General features: G+C 38.6%; 1 protein-coding gene across 1 annotated transcript in view; it reads left to right on the top strand.

The window, feature by feature from the left end:
• Window positions 1-19,061, top strand: part of SPPL2A (signal peptide peptidase like 2A) — a 29,854-nt gene that overhangs the window by 3,741 nt on the left and 7,052 nt on the right. The window contains exons 2-15 of the mRNA XM_086471471.1: window positions 667-786; window positions 1,956-2,138; window positions 3,003-3,092; window positions 6,393-6,526; window positions 8,669-8,820; window positions 10,918-11,014; window positions 12,356-12,457; window positions 13,146-13,227; window positions 13,561-13,635; window positions 14,336-14,392; window positions 14,550-14,603; window positions 15,038-15,137; window positions 15,985-16,062; window positions 16,408-16,568. Of these exons, the coding sequence (XP_086327597.1) occupies window positions 667-786; window positions 1,956-2,138; window positions 3,003-3,092; window positions 6,393-6,526; window positions 8,669-8,820; window positions 10,918-11,014; window positions 12,356-12,457; window positions 13,146-13,227; window positions 13,561-13,635; window positions 14,336-14,392; window positions 14,550-14,603; window positions 15,038-15,137; window positions 15,985-16,062; window positions 16,408-16,568 (1,485 nt within the window). The remainder of the gene's footprint in view (window positions 1-666; window positions 787-1,955; window positions 2,139-3,002; window positions 3,093-6,392; window positions 6,527-8,668; window positions 8,821-10,917; window positions 11,015-12,355; window positions 12,458-13,145; window positions 13,228-13,560; window positions 13,636-14,335; window positions 14,393-14,549; window positions 14,604-15,037; window positions 15,138-15,984; window positions 16,063-16,407; window positions 16,569-19,061) is intronic.

The raw sequence follows: 19,061 nt of genomic DNA, 5'->3' as shown, positions 1-19,061 counted from the left end.
CCTGTGCCCCAGTTTGTGCCCGTTGCCCCTTGTCCTGTCACTGGGCACCGCTGAGAAGAGCCTGGGCCCATCCTCTTGACACCCACTCTTGAGATACTTGTATGTGTTGGTAAGGTCCCCTCTCAGTCTTCACTTCTCCAGGCTAGAAGATCTCTCAGCCTGTCCTCGTAGGAAAGATGCTCCAGTCACCTCATCTTAGCCCTCCGCTGGACACTCTCCAGTAGTTTCCTGTCCCTCTTGAACTGGGGGCCTCAGAACTGGACACAGTACTCCAGATGTGGCCTCAACAGGGACTTTAATCCACTTTTCCATGCACTGTTTTAATTGTTTTCTATATAAAATTTTACACTTTTTGGAAAGTTACAGGATACAGATTTGGAAATAATTTGTCTGGGTTTCTGGATGATGTTCTGCTTCGTGATATGAACTGTACACGTGACAAACACCTTGTATCTGAAATGAGGATAAGCAGCATTATAGTGACTAGATTCTCTCCTGCTCTCAAGCTACCCATCTCTCATGGAATCAATCATTACATAAAATAATTAAATTAATAAATTCCTTTTCTCCTAACAGCTCTTTCTCTTCCTTACAGCTTTTTAGAAGAATGTCTGTATACTGATATTCTGAGCTTTGTTTAATTCAGAACACTCTGGTTTATTGCAGGTAACTGCGGATGAGGGGATCCTGCACGCTTCTGGTGGTGGTGTACCTCCAGTAACAAAGGATTACTGCGTCATTTACAATTCTAATTGGATATCTCTTCCAAAGAGTCTGGACAATGCTGTAAGAAGTTTATAGTCATACTCCTTGCAATATGGATTTGAGTCAGCTATAACTGGTCTTCAAACTTTTGAGTTAAATAGGTGCTGCATTGAATAGTTACCTTTTTGGGGTCATGTCCTGCTGTTCTGTCCCCCCCCCAATTATTTAGTGAACATTTCTGACTAAAAAGTCAGCTTCCAAAGTTTACAAAGGAGGCGCTTGCTCTGTGCTTAGAACTAGTTTTAAATATGTTTACATATTCAGCTGATGTTGTTAATTTTTTTCTTCAGGTGTTATTTGGGAGTAAAACTTGTGTTTATTTGTTTACAAAAATGTTGTAAACTTGTGAAACAGATTTCTTTTATTAGTTCATCAGTTTGATCTTCTGTTTAATTGTCTTGAAAACATGTGGTGGGATAGGAGATTATCTGGAATGTATCGTCATGCCATATTTTCTGAGTGTGTTTTTTTTGAGCCAAGCTGGGGTGCAAGGCAGAAACAAGTTTTCTTTAGGCAGTCTTCATATAAACAGGAAATACTTTGTGTTTAGAAGTGATCAGGGTACTCTTCTCTCCCTTCTTTCCTGTCACCATTAGCAGGTTAACTCAGTGTAAGACAGAGTGAAAACTATTTGTCTGCCCCAAACGTCGTTGCTGCGTGCTACTTTGGCTACTGGGATGCCTTGACTAACTAAGGAAAACTGCCAATATTTTAAAATATTTGTCAATACGGAATTGAACTTTGAAATACGTATAGAAATTTTTTATTTTTTTTTTTTTTTACTTCGTTTGTAACAAGTAATACGTTGTCAGGCTTGCCAACTGTTTTTGAACAAGTATTATACTTCAGAGCTCTGGTTATGTTGTATCTGTCAGTGCTCTTTTGGCTTGTGAAGCCTGGAAACACCACAGAGTGCACACTGGATTCCCCAGAACTACAAGCACTGATAACTAGTTTCTTTTGTTTAAATTACAGCTTAGAAACAGCTAGATATTTCAGCTATATGCTGCTCTAAATGTCCCTCAGCGTTGCAGGCTGCAGAAACTGCTGCTCTGATTTTATATTCCTGAATTAATGATTCCTTTTTGTAACACCCCTTTCTGGCAAACCTCAAATTAGGGAGCATAGTAATGTAGTCTTCTGGATTTCCTAGTTTCATCGCATTCCTTTTCTCCCTCTTCTGTCTGCAGACTTTCAGGACTCTGGAAAACCTGACTTCTACGGTACTCTGCAGTTCTTCTGAAGTTCCTGCTGGCTTAATGAAGGACAAAGCAGTTGTAGTGTTGAGAGGAAACTGCACTTTTTTGGAGAAAGCAAGGATTGCACAAAGGTTGGGTGCTAAAATGCTGTTGATTGCCAGTAAACCTAGGCTGGTAAGTTAGAACATACAGTTTTCTTCCATGGTGAAATAGTGTCTTACCTATTTGGTCCGATGCAGTGTTGTGCAGGGTTAGCTGACAGAAACCCCAAAAGCAGAGGACCCTACCAAGGGTTAGCTGACAGAAACCCCCAAAGCAGAGGACCCTGGCAATGTGTGGGACTCCAGCATGAGTCATGAGCCTTCCCTGCAGAGCGCTGTGCTGGCACAACTGCTGTTCCTGAGACTGAGAGGGTCGTTTGGAGTTACCTCTGTGCAATGCTGTGTTACATCATCAGAAAGTACCTACAGCTGAATTGTATTTTTAATCTGTTCCTTGTATCTTTAATTGTGCTTCTGAATGCAAATGCTTTATCATTCCCTAATTTTAGTATACACTGAACTCCCTGTAATCTTAGGTGGTATTGTTTTAGACACATGTGACATAAATAAGCCAGGAAAATGTAATACAAAAGTGGAAATAAAAAAAAGGCGTTTTGAGATCTCTTTACAGATACTTCTGTTGCTTTTTTGTTCTCTGTTAGAGCTGCAACATGTGTGTACAAATATTTGCAATTTATGAATTTTTGTGGTTATAGTGAAAAGTTAATCTTGTTTTAAAAGCATAGAGAATAAAACCAGCTTTGATTATCTTTTTCAATACTATAAGAGCACAAGAATTTAATGCAGATGGTGTTGGTAGTATCGGCTGTTTTGCTTTAAGTACATCTGTCTTCATTAACTTTGCAAAAGGTGATGAATGAGCTTTATTTTTTTCCTTACAAAGACACCGAAATTTAAAGGATAATCTGCTTTTAGGGATCTAACCTGCTTTGCAAATAGGCTCAATGTACTTATCACTGACACTTTCTCTTTTTAGTCTCCTCTTTCGGATAACAAGACTGATTTTGAAGATGTGACTCTTCCAGTTGCTCTTATAAGATATAATGACATTGTAGATATGCAGCTGGTAAGTAATATAACTTCAGCATGTTAGGGTTGTATAAACTTTGATTTTTGAACAAATAAATAAAATAGTTTCAGGTCAGATATGGATGTTTGAAAGTGTGTAGATACTGCTTTCAGTTTCACAGAAGAGGGTGGATAGGAAGTTGTGGAAGGGCTAGCCTTCCTAATTCAGATTAATTTGAGAGAATGATTAATTAGAACACTAAGAATGGGAAACATAATACCTAACTGGAGGGAGGGTAATCTTAGAAGTCTTCCTGCTAAACAAGATAAGCAGCCTTCCAGTAGACTTCGATACAATTGCAGATGCCTGACATGTCAAGAGCTGTAGCCTGAGAGGGCTGTTCCTTTAGCACAGAAGCTAGAACAGTTGAGCTTGTATCTACTGGCATGGTATCTTTCAGGCAACCGGGTCCTTATCAGGTTGCATCTTGAGGAAGGTGTGAGGTTGTTTGTTTTTTTTTTGTCTTTGCTGAATGATGAGCTCTCTGTATAGCATGACAGCATCTGTTACAGAGCAGTTAGACAGTGTAGTTGGGAGTTTCTGCTGAGGAGTCCGTGATGAGATGCCAAGTGTGCGTCATGAAAATGTGGCAGTTGTGGTATCTCCTACACTTTACAAGCAGGGGAGGCTTTTCACTGACATGTAATATTAGGATACAGAATATTGCAGAGGGTTTTAGAGAAAACAGTACCTTTTCTTCGGTGTGGCTTTGTCTGTTGTTACTGTTTTGGTTTTTATTTAGCGTTAAATAGCTTTGCTAGGCAGGAGTTGCGCTCCACGTGTTTTTCTGTGAATAGCAGAGGCTAGCACTAACCTGGGTAGTCTTAGCTTCTTGGGTTGAATTTGCAAGTGCGCTTCAACATTTCTGCTCTTAATCTTAAGAGTTGCAAGGGCGGTTGTCTTAGGGTAAGTATGCAAACTGAAACCTTGCCTAGATGTGTAGGACTTAGGTTGTTTGCTGTCTGTTCCCATTAAAGATTGGTTCTTGCTGAGCATTGACATGACTGAAGGTTTGTGATGACTGTCCTCAGTCTGCCGTAGTCTTGTTGAATTCTGTGTTTTGGTTTGGGTTGTCCTCTGTCTTCAAGCTTGTTCCTTCGAGTAAGACAAGTGTTTGCTGAGTTGAGCGGTTTTAAGATATGCCCTACTAACATGAAAAGGAATTAGGGCAGAGTTAGATCCCTAATTTATTCTGAATCTTCTCTGCACCACTGTATTGCCTAATGCTGCTAGGGGTGGTGTCATGTAGAATCGCTTCTGTATAGCTACAGTAATTCACCAGAGTAACTTTGCTAGTAGGTTAGTGTGCCAGATGATGTCTCATACTGATGTTGATTCAAAGAATTTGGTTTTGTCTTACAATGAGACTGCCCTCATGAAAGTAATGAGGAACACAGCATAGACTACAAGCAATCGTTTCCTAGTTCTGATGTAGTTTTTACCAAAGCCTTTGGTTATGTCACGGGCAGCTGTTTTGAATGATATCTCCTGCTTAGAACCTGGGAGCCTTTGTGGTCTTCCTGCTATAGTTGTTTTAACTCTTTTCAAGGCTTCCAACTTTCTACTTTTATTTAGAAGAGAGAGGCAGCATCAGTCTGAAGGTAGCTAGTTCATATAAGCAGTCTTTCTACTTAGGAGACTTCATCTCTGTTAGCTTTCACAATTTGAGTCTGGTATATTATAAGTCTTGGTAGCAATAGCAGAGTGTTACAAACCTTCTAGTAAGTGGACAGCTCTCTTGCAGAGTTATCTGACGCGATGTATTTGATTCTAGTGCTCCCTATGGTGGAAGCTGAGACTTTGCAAGTTTTTAGTGAAGAGCAGAACAATAGGAACAAAAGGAAACTCACTTTAGATACTAATGTGAATTATAGTTTATAAGGTTCATGAAACTTAAAGGAAAAACTGGACTAAGACATGTTGGAATTAAATACTATGAATTTGTAAGCCTATAGGTTTCTTGGGGTTTTTCGATACTTTTTTTGTGTCTGTTTGTTTTGGTTTGGGATTTTATTTTGGTTTTTTTTGGTTTTTGTTTTTTTTTTTTACATACAGGATGCTGTAATTTGAACAGGGTTTTTTGCCTTTGTCTGATGTTATGTTACACTTCATTCAACTGCGATGTGTCACTAGAATTTAATTTTCTTTCTTGGTTTCTGAACTTTCATAGCTTCAGGCAAAGGAATGATTCTCACTTCTTTAGCCTGCAGTAAGGTTAATATCTGTAATTAGATAATTTGGATACTGAAGTGAATCAACTTTCTTCACATGGCTAGTGTATTCCACTACACTACTTGGCTTCCCATACAGCCTCTGCACTGCCAGTTTGATCTTCCTGTAGCCAAACCTGCCTGGCATGTTAGTTCCTCACCTGCTTTTATCCCACATGTAGGCTGTTAACACGTCTGCTTTTCTGCTGCATCTCTGTTTTCACTGCAGGATTGCTTTAGATGCCTTGACTGACTTTACAACAGCAAACTTTCTTCCCTACCATCTTCCACTTCCTGTCAAATTATCATCCTTTTTTTGTTTCTTATATCTTACCGTTCAAACGGAAGCATCTTGGTTTTGCTTTCAAGATTTTTGTACGATTCTGTATCAGTTATGTCTCTGCATTCCCTTCCATCTTCAGTGTCCTTCAGCTGATTGTGCTTTTTAGTTTAGTCTTAAATTTTTTAAGTAGTGTGAAATTGCTTTCTTTTCTGCTGAATCCACCTCAAATCATGGTTGTGTAAAGCTGTTAGTAAAGAACTTTCTGCCACCTTGAGTTTTCACTGTCCTGTCTGAAGCATTTTGCCTGTATCTGAACTGTGAGTTTTGTGGTTTCAAGAGCTAGAGGTAGGCTAGAGGTAGACCTCTGCTGATACCTCAGTGGACCTGTGAGTTTGTATTTCAAGTTGATTGACTCCTATATGCTTTTCTGCAGAGCTGACATCTTTGATAGTGCTTGGTATATTTGGGGCATGAAAAAGCCTTTGGTCTGGAGGCACAACATCTCAGAAGTGTTGAAAGAATGCAGAGAAGTACCATTTTGCCTTGTGGTATCCATGTTTCCACAGCAGTGATAATAGGGTTGTTTTCAAACCTGACCATCCTGAAAGGCAGCATGGAAAGCATTGCTTCTTTAAAATGACCAAGGCAAATCAAATATGTGGGGTGTCGTCTTGTGCAGTGAGTTGAAAACTTGCTCTTGGCCTTGTGTTGGTTAAGAGTAGGAAATCATGATGTGCATCTTGTTGGAAAATAAGCAATATCATGTCTTTGTCCTTATGAACCAACTTGTATGTTATTTTTCAGACACTTGGAAATGAAGTTAATGTGACTCTGTATTCACCGCCTTTGCCAGAGTTTGACTGCAGTATGGTTGTCATCTTCCTAATTGCTGTGTTTACAGTGGCACTAGGAGGCTACTGGAGCGGAGTAGCAGAACTGTGAGTTTGTTAAACAGAGCTGCTTAAATTATGTGGACTAGAAATTTTGTGAAAAATGTCCCTATGATCAGTGAGAAATTATGTTCTTTTAGGTTGGTAGTTAAAATATTAGAAGATCTAGGTGCAATTAGCTGCTTTGCCATGAAATGCTTGCGTGCTGCAACCTTGGAAAAATCACCATAGATCTTTGAGGAACCTTGAGTAGTAGTTTGCAAAGGTCCCTGAAGGATAATGCAGCTCTTGGGAGGAAGAATGAGTTAACATTGTGACAAATTACCAAATACCCTTATAACTAGCATCATAATACTCCAATATCCATGATAGAAGGTAGGTATTTTAATGATGCCTTTAAAATCCGGTGATCCAAGAGGTGCATACATAGTTGTACATAGTGTCTGCATTGGCAGGGATCTGTACAACTGCTTCATGCCAGCTGAGTGCTGGCTACGCCACGCTCCTGCCACCAGCAGCACTGGGGAATGTGGTTTGGTTGTGTCCGGGTGGCTCCAGACAGCTGAAGTCCAGCTAGGCTTGTCTGCTTCAGCGTTGCCTGTTACCTGCTGGAGCAACAGAGCCGGGGCGATAGCAGCTCTAGGACTAGGCTAGTCCTAGAGCTCCTAGGGGCAAGGAGGCAGCAGCAGTCCCTGTGCAGGGGAGGGGAGGGAGTGGAAGTGTAGAATGTGGCAAATGCAGGGAAGCAAGGGGTAGTGGGGGTTTCTGCACCGTGCTTGAGGGGGTGCAGCTTTGTTTAGTGAAGTGAAGCACACTTGGTGCACGGGACTGTTTTTAGTCTGGGGTTAAACTGGATATAGCTGGTCGTCCAAAGCATGGTATTTTTATGCAGTATTTTTTGGATATCTGTGTATGCTGAATGTGCCAGTGTGTGTTGCAACCTAGGGCTTCCCATTCTCAGTGGTGTTCTGGTGCTTTGCTCCCCAGAACAACAGGGGGTGGATTGTATGTGATAACAACAACTTCCTCTTTCCCACTAGTTAGGCAAATCCAGTGATTTTAAAGAGATTAAAAGGAGAGGGGGGGTGTTTCTTTTTTTTTTAAGATTGGATCTTTTTTATGCTTCTTTTTTACCCTGCAGTGCTATAGGGTGTGGCTGCACTGAATGCTAAAATAACAAAATGTGATGCTGTCTCCCATATTGAAAAATACCTCGATGTAATTATATTAACTTGTTAAAGCGCACTTTCACAAATCTAGGGTGAGCCTTTTTTTTTAAAGCTGCTTATTCAAAGCATGTCCTCAGAGAAGGTGATTCATCTAACAAAGTGCCTTACTCCTGTGGGTTTTTCTCTTTTGAAGGTAGCTGTTTCATTGCTGAATTCAGCATTTTATAGGTAGGTCCTGGGATTCGTCAGGAACACGCTATCTGATGGGCAAGTTGCACTAGTGTCTGTGCTAAAGCATAGTAGGGCTATCTGCTCAAAGAAGAAACACAACAATTTAAGTCTCCTTATTTTGCATAGTGAGGTATAAATATGGAGCTGTGTGCACAGAAATCTTACTCCCAGTGAAAATCCCCAATTACACCGTCTCTCGCTTACTCTGTAATTATGAGGTGTAAGGGTAAAAGAACTAGTACTTAGCTAGCTTCCTTCTGCTAACATGAATGGGTTTTGCAGACACTTAACGTCTGTAGTTGAGGTTTTAAAGCTGTGTGTAATACCCATGATTCTGATTTATTGTAGACGTATTTATCAGATTGACTATATTTAGCCCAAGAAATTTCATGGTCAGAGGTGATGCGCTAATAGAGTTGAGTGTGTGCATCCTGAAAAGGAATTTGAGTTTTGATATCGGGCTTCTTTTCCTCACATGGATCAGAGTTTTGGGTAGGGGTACTCTAAGCTTAAAGTCAGCAATGACCACACAATTGGAAAGGAGGGTAGTTAAGAATCTTTTCCTTGTGATCTATGCTAGGTTAGAAGTGTGTATCTCCATTAAAAAATGGAGAGAAACTAAAACACTAAACATACCATTTTTCTGTATTATTAATTTTAATAATGGTATGAGGGATTAGTCTGAAATGCTGTCAGTCTAAATGCTTTATAACCAACAATTCTGGTCATAGCAAAATGTTTTTATAATCTGTCATCTGAGGTAAATGTGTTTGTTGTTTTCTTAAAACAGTGAGAATTTGAAAGCGATAGCAAGTCCTGGGGAGAGAGAAACAAGACGGAAGAAGGAAGAAAATGTTACTTTCACCCCTGTGACAGTTATCTTGTTTGTTGTCATCTGTTGTGTCATGCTGGTCTTACTTTATTTCTTTTACAAATGGCTAGGTAAGATAATCTCATTTGGTTTATTTTTCTGCACGATCTTATTAGGTATCCAAGTCTGAAAAAGCTAGATTTCTAAACTAAAATTAATGTAATTTTTTTAGTTGTTATCTCCATGTATGTGTTTAGGGTTGAAAAGACATAGTTGCTACTTAGAGAGAAGGTTTCTTTTACTCTCTTACAAAGTGTGCCTTGTCAGTGCTTATTCTGAATGAAGGAATGTGGAGGAGAGGTGACTAGCGACTGGTGAAAAAAGGTACATGATGTCTGTCAACTTTCTTGGGAGGATGGCAATGATAACTTAGTAGTGTTTAGAGTGAAAGCTTTGTTTGATATTGCTACATTGACGTTGAATTTGTGATTACAGTACCCTAATTAAACTACCAGACAAAATGGCATTATCATAATGGAATAAACTCAAGCATACTGACACTAAGCCGAGTTCTTGAATTATGCAATTCCAGTAAAATATAGTTTCCAAAATGTTGGTTGATTTTTTTCTGTCCTCAAATGATGCAAATGGAAGATGTACACTGTCTTAAATTACACTTTTTAGCATGAACAATGTAACTTTCATTCTGAAAGCTTCCTACATTCCCTTTCCTAGAATTTGTTACCAGTTAACCTCCTGCTTCTGCAAAACATACTTCACCATCCTGACTTCTGATTTTGTTTAGCTTTTGTTATCTGATGGGCAACACTACCTTTACTAAACTTGTCCTGCTAAGACTGATGAACCTTTTAATGTGATCAAAAGGTTTAGGTTAAAAATGTCTGCTATTTACTCTGAGATGTTTCAGGTGAGATTTAGGAAGAAGTGAAGAAAGAGCCCTCTTAAAGGAGGAAGGGAGAGGAGTAACAAATTGGTTAGGGGGAGGAAGAAATGTGAATGGTTCGAAGAAGCCTTAGTTCTGTGCGCTTTGGAGCAGACATACATGAAATTTCTTGGACGTAAAGAAGCTTTTACCATGGTATGACATGCTGTCCCAGGGAAAAACCTGTATTTAATTGAAAACAAGCAACCAAAAAACCCCCGCTTTATGTCGCTATTACAGTGTGTGAACATAAGTCCTAATTTCAGTACTTGGACTTAAGATCAATTCTGTAACTGAAGTACTAGGGAGGGCATGTTTCCAGCACAAAAGCAGTTGCAGAGCTGAGCTCTGTGATGGAGTTCTCTGTATCTCTTTTTGTAAGTATTCAGGCGTTATTAATTCTGCATTGTTGCCTGAAAATTTGAGATTCCCTAATGGCTGATTTCTTACTGACTTCAGAGGAACCTGTTGTGCCAAACTTAATGTTTTGCCTGTTGGGGGCTTAACAGATCATAATGGCACGTGATCTTGGTTACAACTATAAAGTCCACCTTTCTTGCCTGTTTCTTTCAGTAATCTCCTTATAGATATCAGAATGGCTTTCTGGCCAGACCTTCACTACCAAAAAACCACCCCACTAAACCCCAACCAGCAAACAACTGGTTTTATAGTTTGTCCACATTTCAGAGTGCGTACTGTAAATTGGAATACACAATATACTGTAGGTTAACATGCACTATAGAGGTTTTTCCCTAACCATGTGGTTCCTAACTGCACAGAAATTTTTGGAAGGGATGAGGAGCTTAATATCTTAAAATGCCACCTAAATCATCAGTTAAATCTTGAAATTTTTATGCATAAGCAGATAAAGTGATTAAAGGGAAAATTGGAAGTGAGGAGTGTTATCAGAAACTGAGAAGGCTGGTAGTTGTAAAATAGCACTTTGGTTTTAGCCATAACCCAATAAAAGTATGTGAAAGCGGTAACAGATGGCATATTTCTTCTTAAAGAAAAGGGAGGAATTTTTTTTTTTTTAAAAGAAGTTTTTCGATTAAAAAATTTCAAAACTCAAGTCTTTTCTTCATGAGGACTCTTGCCATGGCAGAGACAGTCAGAATTCAGCACTTTCTGTGATCAGATGACTGCAGTCTCCAGTGACTATCAAGCAGTGCTATAACTGTTAACAGTTTATATCAAATGTACGTCATTGTGTTTGATTCCTGTTTGCTGTTTTTTTTCTATTGTATTTTGTCACTGATTCCCATCTTCCATTCTTTTTATTTAGTGTATGTTATAATATCAGTCTTCTGCTTGGCATCTGCAATGAGTCTATACAACTGTCTTGCGGCATTAATAGGAGAAATACCATTTGGGCAGTGCAGGTATTGTACACCTTTCAGTTATTATAACTGAGGTTTCCTTTGCGTATTTTCTGGTTGCTGCTCAAGGTAGTGGGAAAATATGAGAACAGTCTGACAAATTGTTTCCTGTATGGTTTCGTGCGTGGGATTGTTAATAAAGGAAGTTACAAGCTCCTTTAATGTATATTAAAAGTATCCGTAGCATAAGCAACAGTTAAAATAGTGTTGTGGAAGATTTGCTGCATTACCTTTATTTGAAAGCATTGCTGTAATCAAACTTGAAAGGCTTTGCTTGGTCGTCTGAGCTCAGTTTTACAAAATCCAGATTGCCTGTAGGATGTGTTCACTTTGTTCGTCAAGGAATTCTGTAAGGGGGAAACATCCACATTTGATCCTTTTTTGAGCAAGTACTATACTGTAGGCAATAAGAGTTTTGGTTTTTTTTTCCTCATGTTAATCTGTACTGTACCTGTGACAAACCAAGTGTTAACTTTTTCTTGTGAAGGCAGCACATTGCTCATGTCCTCTGTGTTAGAAGCTAGCAGTTACAGTCCAAACTCAGGTAGTGTGCTATCAGTGTACAGATAGCCTCTTCTTACTAGTCTGAATTAAATATCCTTCAGGTATTAGTGAGTATGGGAATGTCCCTCTTTTCCTTCCCTGTATTTTCACTTTAAAAAACTCGTAACTTCTAATGTAACACATGGTTCTTTTCCCCAAAAGAACAATGCTTATAAGCTTGAAAGCCCAAGATTATGTTACTTAGTACAGGATGCTAGCACCAGATGATCTGGTAGCCCATCAAAGGTGGCAACCAGGCAGAAAAGACAGCAGGTTTTGTGTAAGCTACAGGACAGGCATTACTTCTGTCAGTTAGTATCAGTTCAAGAACTGTCCTAGAAAACTGAGTAGGCAGTGGAAACAGATATTGGCTAGCAATTTTGCAATACGTAGTTATTCAATTTTTAATCTTGTATCGTGTGCCCTAAAATTGATTCCCCCCTCCCCACCCCCTTCTGGAATGGTGACATAGCTGTCCCTCACTGACGTAGTTCTGTTGCCATAATTGTTACCTGACAGAAATGGATTAAATAAATTCATCTGTGTGCTTCCTTCTCTGGACATGTTTGCTGAAATGAGGACTGGCCATCAATGCCCGACTTAGCTTACTATCTGTGGGCATGTTTTTCATGCAGCCCGGAGAAGCACTGCTACTGCAGTTGCAAGAATAGTGCCACCTGAGTCCACATGGAGGGAGAAGGTCTCAGGATGAGAACACCTTGTCAGCTTAAGGAGCTGTGATAGCACGGGTGTATGTTTTGGCTGTTGCAGGCTTTCTTTTTTAATTTAATTTTCTTTCAGGATTGCATGTTGCAACAAAAACATTGAAGTGAGGCTTATTTTTCTTGCTGTATTCTGCGCAGCAGCAGCTGTTGTCTGGGCAGTGTTTCGAAATGAAGATAGGTAAGTGATGCATTCTGACTTAAAAGAGTAATATGAAAAATCGTCATTAGTGAACTTCCCATTGCATTACTAATCTTGGAGCATGGCATCCTTCTAAACTCCAGTCATGAAAGTATTTATGAAGCTTAACAAGCATGGGAATAATAGAGAACAAAGCTATACAAATGAACCGTGTGGTAATTTGAAGTTACAGAAAATTATGAAGATGAGGAAGAACTAGCTTGATTGCTAATGATGGCCACAGAAGGAAAAAAAGTACAAAAATAGCATGGGGGCCATAGGACCTATGCTTCCTGCGGTCCAGTGGAAGCACAGGACCACAAATACACAAATATTACAGTACAATCCGAAGTAGCACCTTGAACCAGAAGTTAAGTAGGGTTTCCAATCAAGTGAGCAATGATAGGAACGAACACCAAGGCCCTATTATGGCTTCTGTCCAACTCATTTTCTCTGTGATGGGCAGTGATGAAGAACAGTTCCCTATTTGTGATCAGAGGCAAGTGTAAATTGACCATCTTGAAACTAGTGTTTTTGTAGGTTTGGTAGCAATACTTCCTAAAAGCTATTTTCTTGCTTTCCAATCCATTTTGCAATCTTGCTATTTCCAGCAAAGTCTAAAATCATTATTGCACTTAGATTCCAGCAATAGTTTGAACAATGTGTAAAAATATGTTCTTATTTTTAGGTGGGCTTGGATTTTGCAAGATATTTTGGGAGTTGCTTTCTGCCTAAACTTTATTAAAACACTGAAAATGCCCAACTTTAAGGTACTGTAAGTTGCTTACCTTAAGAAAGTATTCTAATGCCATGAATCTGGAAGTTTAGTATCAGAAAGTAGCTTTTCAACACTCAAGAAATATATATTAAAAAAGAAATCTTTACTGGTTTTAGTAATTATGAAAAAAATGAATCATATTCTAAATTTTATGCCAGAATTAAAACATGGGGTTGAGGGGTGGGGTGGTGGTGTTCTCCTCTCTGCTGTGCCCTCCCCCCTGCTTTTTTTTCTTTTTTAACATGGTGGTACAGTAACAGTACCAGAATGTAGCTATGCTGTCCTTGAAAACCTACAGTAAAATTTGTTTTCTTTTTTTTGCCAGTCCTGTGTGATACTTCTAGGCCTTCTCCTTCTATATGATGTGTTTTTTGTCTTCATAACACCCTTTATCACAAAGGTACGTCTGTGAATTTATCTTTAAAATAAACCCAAAAATGTTCTGTGGTCATCAGGGGAGTATTTTTGTCAAACAGGTTAGTGCTTTTGGTATTCTAATGCAGAAGTGCTGATTTCCTTTTCTTTTTCCCCATTTAAGACGGCAGTGGCCTAATTTTTCATCTTGTATGGGCTGCAGAGTGTAATGCTTATGTAGGTGCCGTAAGTTTTCTTAAGTGACTTTTGGCCATATGACTGCTGAAAACTTAAAAGTAAGCTGTCCCCAGTTGTGTGGCAGCAAGATGATGAGAAATTACTGTCTTCCCATTTTCTTGTTTTGCTTTTAACACCTGTATATTGGAACATGCTCTAGTACTTTCTGCGGTGCTCGTTTGCAGTGTAGTATGAACTGTATGCAAGCTACCTTCTTTTATTTTGAAGCAGAAAGCTCATGGCAGGAAAAAGCTGACGTGTTTTTAGCTAAATTTCCATACATCTAGTGGATTTGTTGTTTGTTTGGGTTTTTTTTTAAAGTTATTTTAGGCTGGGCTGCATGTTTTTAATGCAAAACAGTATGTATGATACTAGCGCATTCCTTTTGATATTCAGGATTTTTCCAATCCTGAATTGTAAAATGAGGCACAAGCAGTTTTTTTGTAAATGTAGTATGAACGTTCTTGTATATTAAACCACTAACTTTTGAAAAATAACTTGAATTTCAGAATGGGGCAAGTATAATGGTTGAAGTTGCAGCTGGCCCTTTTGGAAATAGTGAAAAGGTATGAACAGTTGTTTTAGTATGTGCAACATAAAAATACTGACACTGCGTAGCTAATTCATAGTGTGCTTTTCGGCATAACTTTCTCACAAAATATAGCCAGCTTCTGCTATTTTCTTTTAAGTATTAAATACCTGTTGACTTGGGTTTGATCCTAGAATGATGGAAACTTGGTGGAAGTCCCTACTGAACGCTCAGCTCCCCATGAGAAAGTAAGGATTGTATTTCAGATACTGGATTTTTAAATGATTCCCTCTGAAAAGACTGTTCTTCTGGGGAAAACCTGACTGTCCAAATTTCTCTTCAGGGCCTGGATATCACTGATCAATACTCTATAGTTAGGTTAATAATCCAGATTTCTTATTCCCATTATATGGTTAAACGTTGTTTTAACTTTTTTTTGATGTGTGCGTATTATTTGTAAATCTGAAATTCCAGCTTACCTGTTGCCTTAAGCTTTATCCACTCTCTATGTTGGTTTCTGGTTTTTACTTTAGGTTCTACCTATTTTGAAGTTCTGCATTAACAATAAATTAATTATATTAAAACTGTTTGTTAATTTAAGCAAACAAACAAACAAAAAAATCCAGAACACCAGGATGTTTTAGATTATTTCAGAAGCCCACATAAATCTACTGTTTTACAGTTACCCGTGGTTATTAGAGTGCCTAGACTCGAATACTCTGCATCGACACTGTGTGACATGCCATTTTCATTGTTGGGATTTGGAGACATTATTGTCCCAGGTGAGCAAATGTTTTTGACAATTTAACTTATGATTTAATATTTTGGGTTTGATTCTCCACTGACTTATATTAGAGTTTATTCTACAAAGTAATTACTAAGTCAAATGCAGCAGTTTGTCTTGGTTTGTCAGTGCAGAATACAACAAAAGCCACAATATAAGAAAGCTTAGTGTGTTACAAAACACTTAAATAGTGAAGAGGTTTTGCTCTTCTATTGCACAATATTGTATAAATACAAGTCTCACAGATAAATCCAATTGTCAGTATTAATTAAATCTCTTTGAAGTCTCACCGAAAGCAAGTATTCTGTGACTTCATAGTGTTGTCATATCCTAGACTACCTAATTAGAGGTGAGGTAACAGAAAATGCATTATCAAGTTTTTCAGTCTTCCTCAGAAGAGCTGAATTTTGACATAGTTGGAGTCTTGAGCAAATTACTTAAATCAGGCACAAAGCACCATCTTGTGAACAACGTGCAGGTAAAATTGCTGATTATGAAGAGCGAGCATTAAAATCCTGTTGAAGAAAAGTATTAAACCCACGTTGTTACTCTTCTGTATTAGAAAACTGAAAATAGCACAATGTAATTAGCTTGCTTAAAAAGCCAAAACATTTTAATACCAGGCTCATTTGGCTTATATTTCCATTATGGTCTTGATTTTCAAGACTTACTGTAAGATTTCTTAAACTGGTTCTTGGCTTTCCAAAAATAGATGGGAAGAAGATAACATACAGTAATGGGAAATCTTACTATAAATTCCTTTTATGCTGCTTTGATTTGGAGGATTGGGGAGAGAAAAAAATTAGTGGCTAAATATATCATTAATCCTTTTTTTTTTCTTCAAGGGCTTCTGGTTGCCTATTGTCGAAGATTTGATGTTCAAACACGCTCATCTTCTGTGTACTACATTTCCTGTACAATAGGTAAGTTGCGATATTTCAGCGATGTTAATCTTCATCCTAGCTTTTTCTAAATGGCAGAACTAGATAGTTTTCTTCAGGTAAAAGTTCAATGTTGTCCTGAGTCTGTTTATAATCTTTTTTTTAATGTGTCTGCCAATGTTCCAGCTGAGTATTCTTCATGGTGGTTGTTTTGAGAAAGCTTGCAAATACAGAGCAACCTGTTGTCCCTCTTTTCTTTAATTATATTAACAATGAAGATGTTACTTTAAAAAAAAAAAAATTCTGGCTTACTGAATGAGTGACTTAATTTAAAAATTCACCTGTTTTTTACTGTGTATGTATAAATATATATATTTTTTTTAATAGCTTATGCCATTGGTATGGTGCTGACTTTCATTGTTTTGGCATTAATGAAGATGGGACAACCTGCCCTTCTCTATCTTGTACCATGTACACTCATTACTAGCTCATTTGTTGCTTGGAGGCGCAAAGAGATGAAGAAGTTTTGGAAAGGAAGCAGCTACCAGGTAGGCTGGATGCCTTGAGTAGTTTGTTGTTCATTCCTTTGAGTACATGCTTCTCTAAGTACTTGATAATATATCACCCACAATTCAATTTTTGCTAGTCTTCATGTTATCTTCTGCAACTAATAAGGAAAAATAGTCTTTACCCTTAGAAAATCTCAGTCTAATAGTCGATATGGCAGAACAAAGCTTAGGGAGATGAAATAGCTGGTTCAGTACTCATGGGAAAAAGTCCTTTGTTCTGTTTTATTTTCTTTGAAATGTTTTTTCATGTTTTAACATTCCTCAACTATCATCTTGACGTGGTATAACAGGAGTCACTGAACTAAACATGCGGATTCCAATCTGCGATAGTCCTGTATTAAGAGTCAGTTCAAAAAGGCTGGTGATCAGCTAGAATTTTAGAAACTTTCCCCGCATCACTGGTGTCCCGCGTCATCAGGATTATGTGGAACATTCAGCAACAGAATAGCTGCAAGGGTCTATAAGTGTTCTCTGTCACAGCGCACTGTGTGCACACTGCCTTGGGCATTCAGCATTTCCACTTTGGTTATCTCTAACACTACCCAGGATCTGCAGTCCTTAAAATCCCACCAGCTGTCTGCCTCTGCCCGTGACATTTGCACTTTCCCCCTGATTTGACTCGCTGTAGTAACCAAGTGTGCCAGTAGCCCTTGTGAGCTGGCATCTATCGTAAGACAGGCCAGTCTCGAGATTAGTCTAAATTTTGTTTGAGACCTAAATTCCAATATTGTTTGAATTCAGAAACTATCACCTGAATGTAGGCTGTGTTGAACTCGGCTCAGAGAACAGACAGTCCGTTGCAGGGGGAGGTGGGTGATGTGGATTTGATGGTGGAAAGGAGCAGCTCCTGCTTTGTCAACTTCTGGGTTGCGAGGTTTAAGTGGATCAGTGGAAGTCAAGGTGGTGGTAATTCTTGTAAATGTAAAACTGCAGGCACGCAGCTCCTCTCGTATTATCAGCTCAACACTACCTTTGGTTCATCTAACTAATTTCTACACTTGCTTCAGCTGGAGGTTGGCTAGGTATGAAATTACTCAGGAGATCTTCAGCTTTAACTAGATACCCTGTCTTTTTGTCTACAAAAACAACTCTTCTCCTTTCATAGGTCCAGTGAATAGAAATGTTTCTCTGTAGGTAGGAATGACTTTGGCTTACCATGCCTTTGTATACAAATTGGTGACTGTTTGCTATTCTAAAATAAACAGTGTTGCATATATAAAGCCCAGTAACTCTGGCTCTGTTGGGGTGAAAAAGTTTTGCAATTTATTTTCCTCACTTGAGTTCTGAGTAAGATTGGCCTAAGTAAATCTGGCAACTGTCTTTAGCGACAACAATTTCTTGCACTTCTCATAGCAAAACTCATACTTGGAATAATTATGTTGCCATAGCAGTTATTTCATGTCCTTTCAACTGGTTTCTTGAAGGATTAAAACTGCTTTGAACTTCAGCTTGTTTTGAGGTCAGATGACTTCATTTCTGGCACAATTTAAACTGTTGATTTCCACCACCCCTAAGTTAGACTTGTTTGTGATTGAACACCTCTGTGTAACTTCACTAACTCCTATGTTTCTATTAACTTTCTGAAGAACTTCTATATTAGTTTTTTTTTTCCAGAGGGTGTTATTCAAGCTGCACTCACAGAATGCTCTATTGTTGGTCTTTCCCATATGTTGTCCTCCTCACATAAAGCTATATTTTGAACTGTCCTTACTGAACTTACAAACACACCAAAAAACCCCCAAACCCACACAACCCCAGGGTTGAAATCTCCAGATTTCAGTTCTCATTCCAGGAGGAAAGACATAGAAAGGTGACAGAAGACTATTTTTTGCTACAACAATGGTAAGTTGGACTGGAGCAGAGCTGCCCCGTTGACAAGGGTGACCAGACTTCTGTAGAGGTTTGCTTTGGCCTCATGGGAACAGAAACCTTGCAGGCTTCTTAGAGCAAAGCGTCCTAAGAATAGGGGTACAAGAGCATGTGCAGTGTATCAGGTGGCTAAACTTCATGAATGCTGCTGTTTGTTTGTAGTCCATTAGTTAGCTTTTTTGAGGTTTGTTTTTTTCTGGGTTTTGTTGTATATTATTTTAATAATGAAATGAATTTTATTTAGGTATCGGACTCCTCCAGGACGCCTTTGCTACAAGGTGTGATTATGGCCTTCCTTTAATGCAACTTTATTAATCATCTTATGATTTCTTTTTTCTTTTTTCTCCCTCTGCTTCCTCTTTTCATTCTTTTTTGTGTGTATCATCTTTTTAATTTTTCTGAAGAGGGTAGAAGTGAAGACGAGCTATAAATCTGTTTTTATGCTTAGGTGTTGGGGGTTTTTTCCTTCTTTAAAAGAATACAGGAAAACTTAATATCAAGTACCAATGGAGCCATGATCCGTGAGCCATGATCCCTAAGCCTGAAGGCAGGCTTTGTGTGCCTATCTACTCTATAATTTTCCAAATCCCTAGGAGTGTCTTC

The sequence above is a fragment of the Leptosomus discolor genome, chromosome 11 (genome assembly GCF_034619465.1).
Source record: "Leptosomus discolor isolate bLepDis1 chromosome 11, bLepDis1.hap2, whole genome shotgun sequence".
In the NCBI taxonomy this organism is placed as follows: Eukaryota; Metazoa; Chordata; class Aves; order Leptosomiformes; family Leptosomidae; genus Leptosomus; species Leptosomus discolor.
The sequence above is the reverse complement of the archived record's forward strand: the minus strand, read 5'-3'. Positions and strand labels throughout refer to the sequence as shown.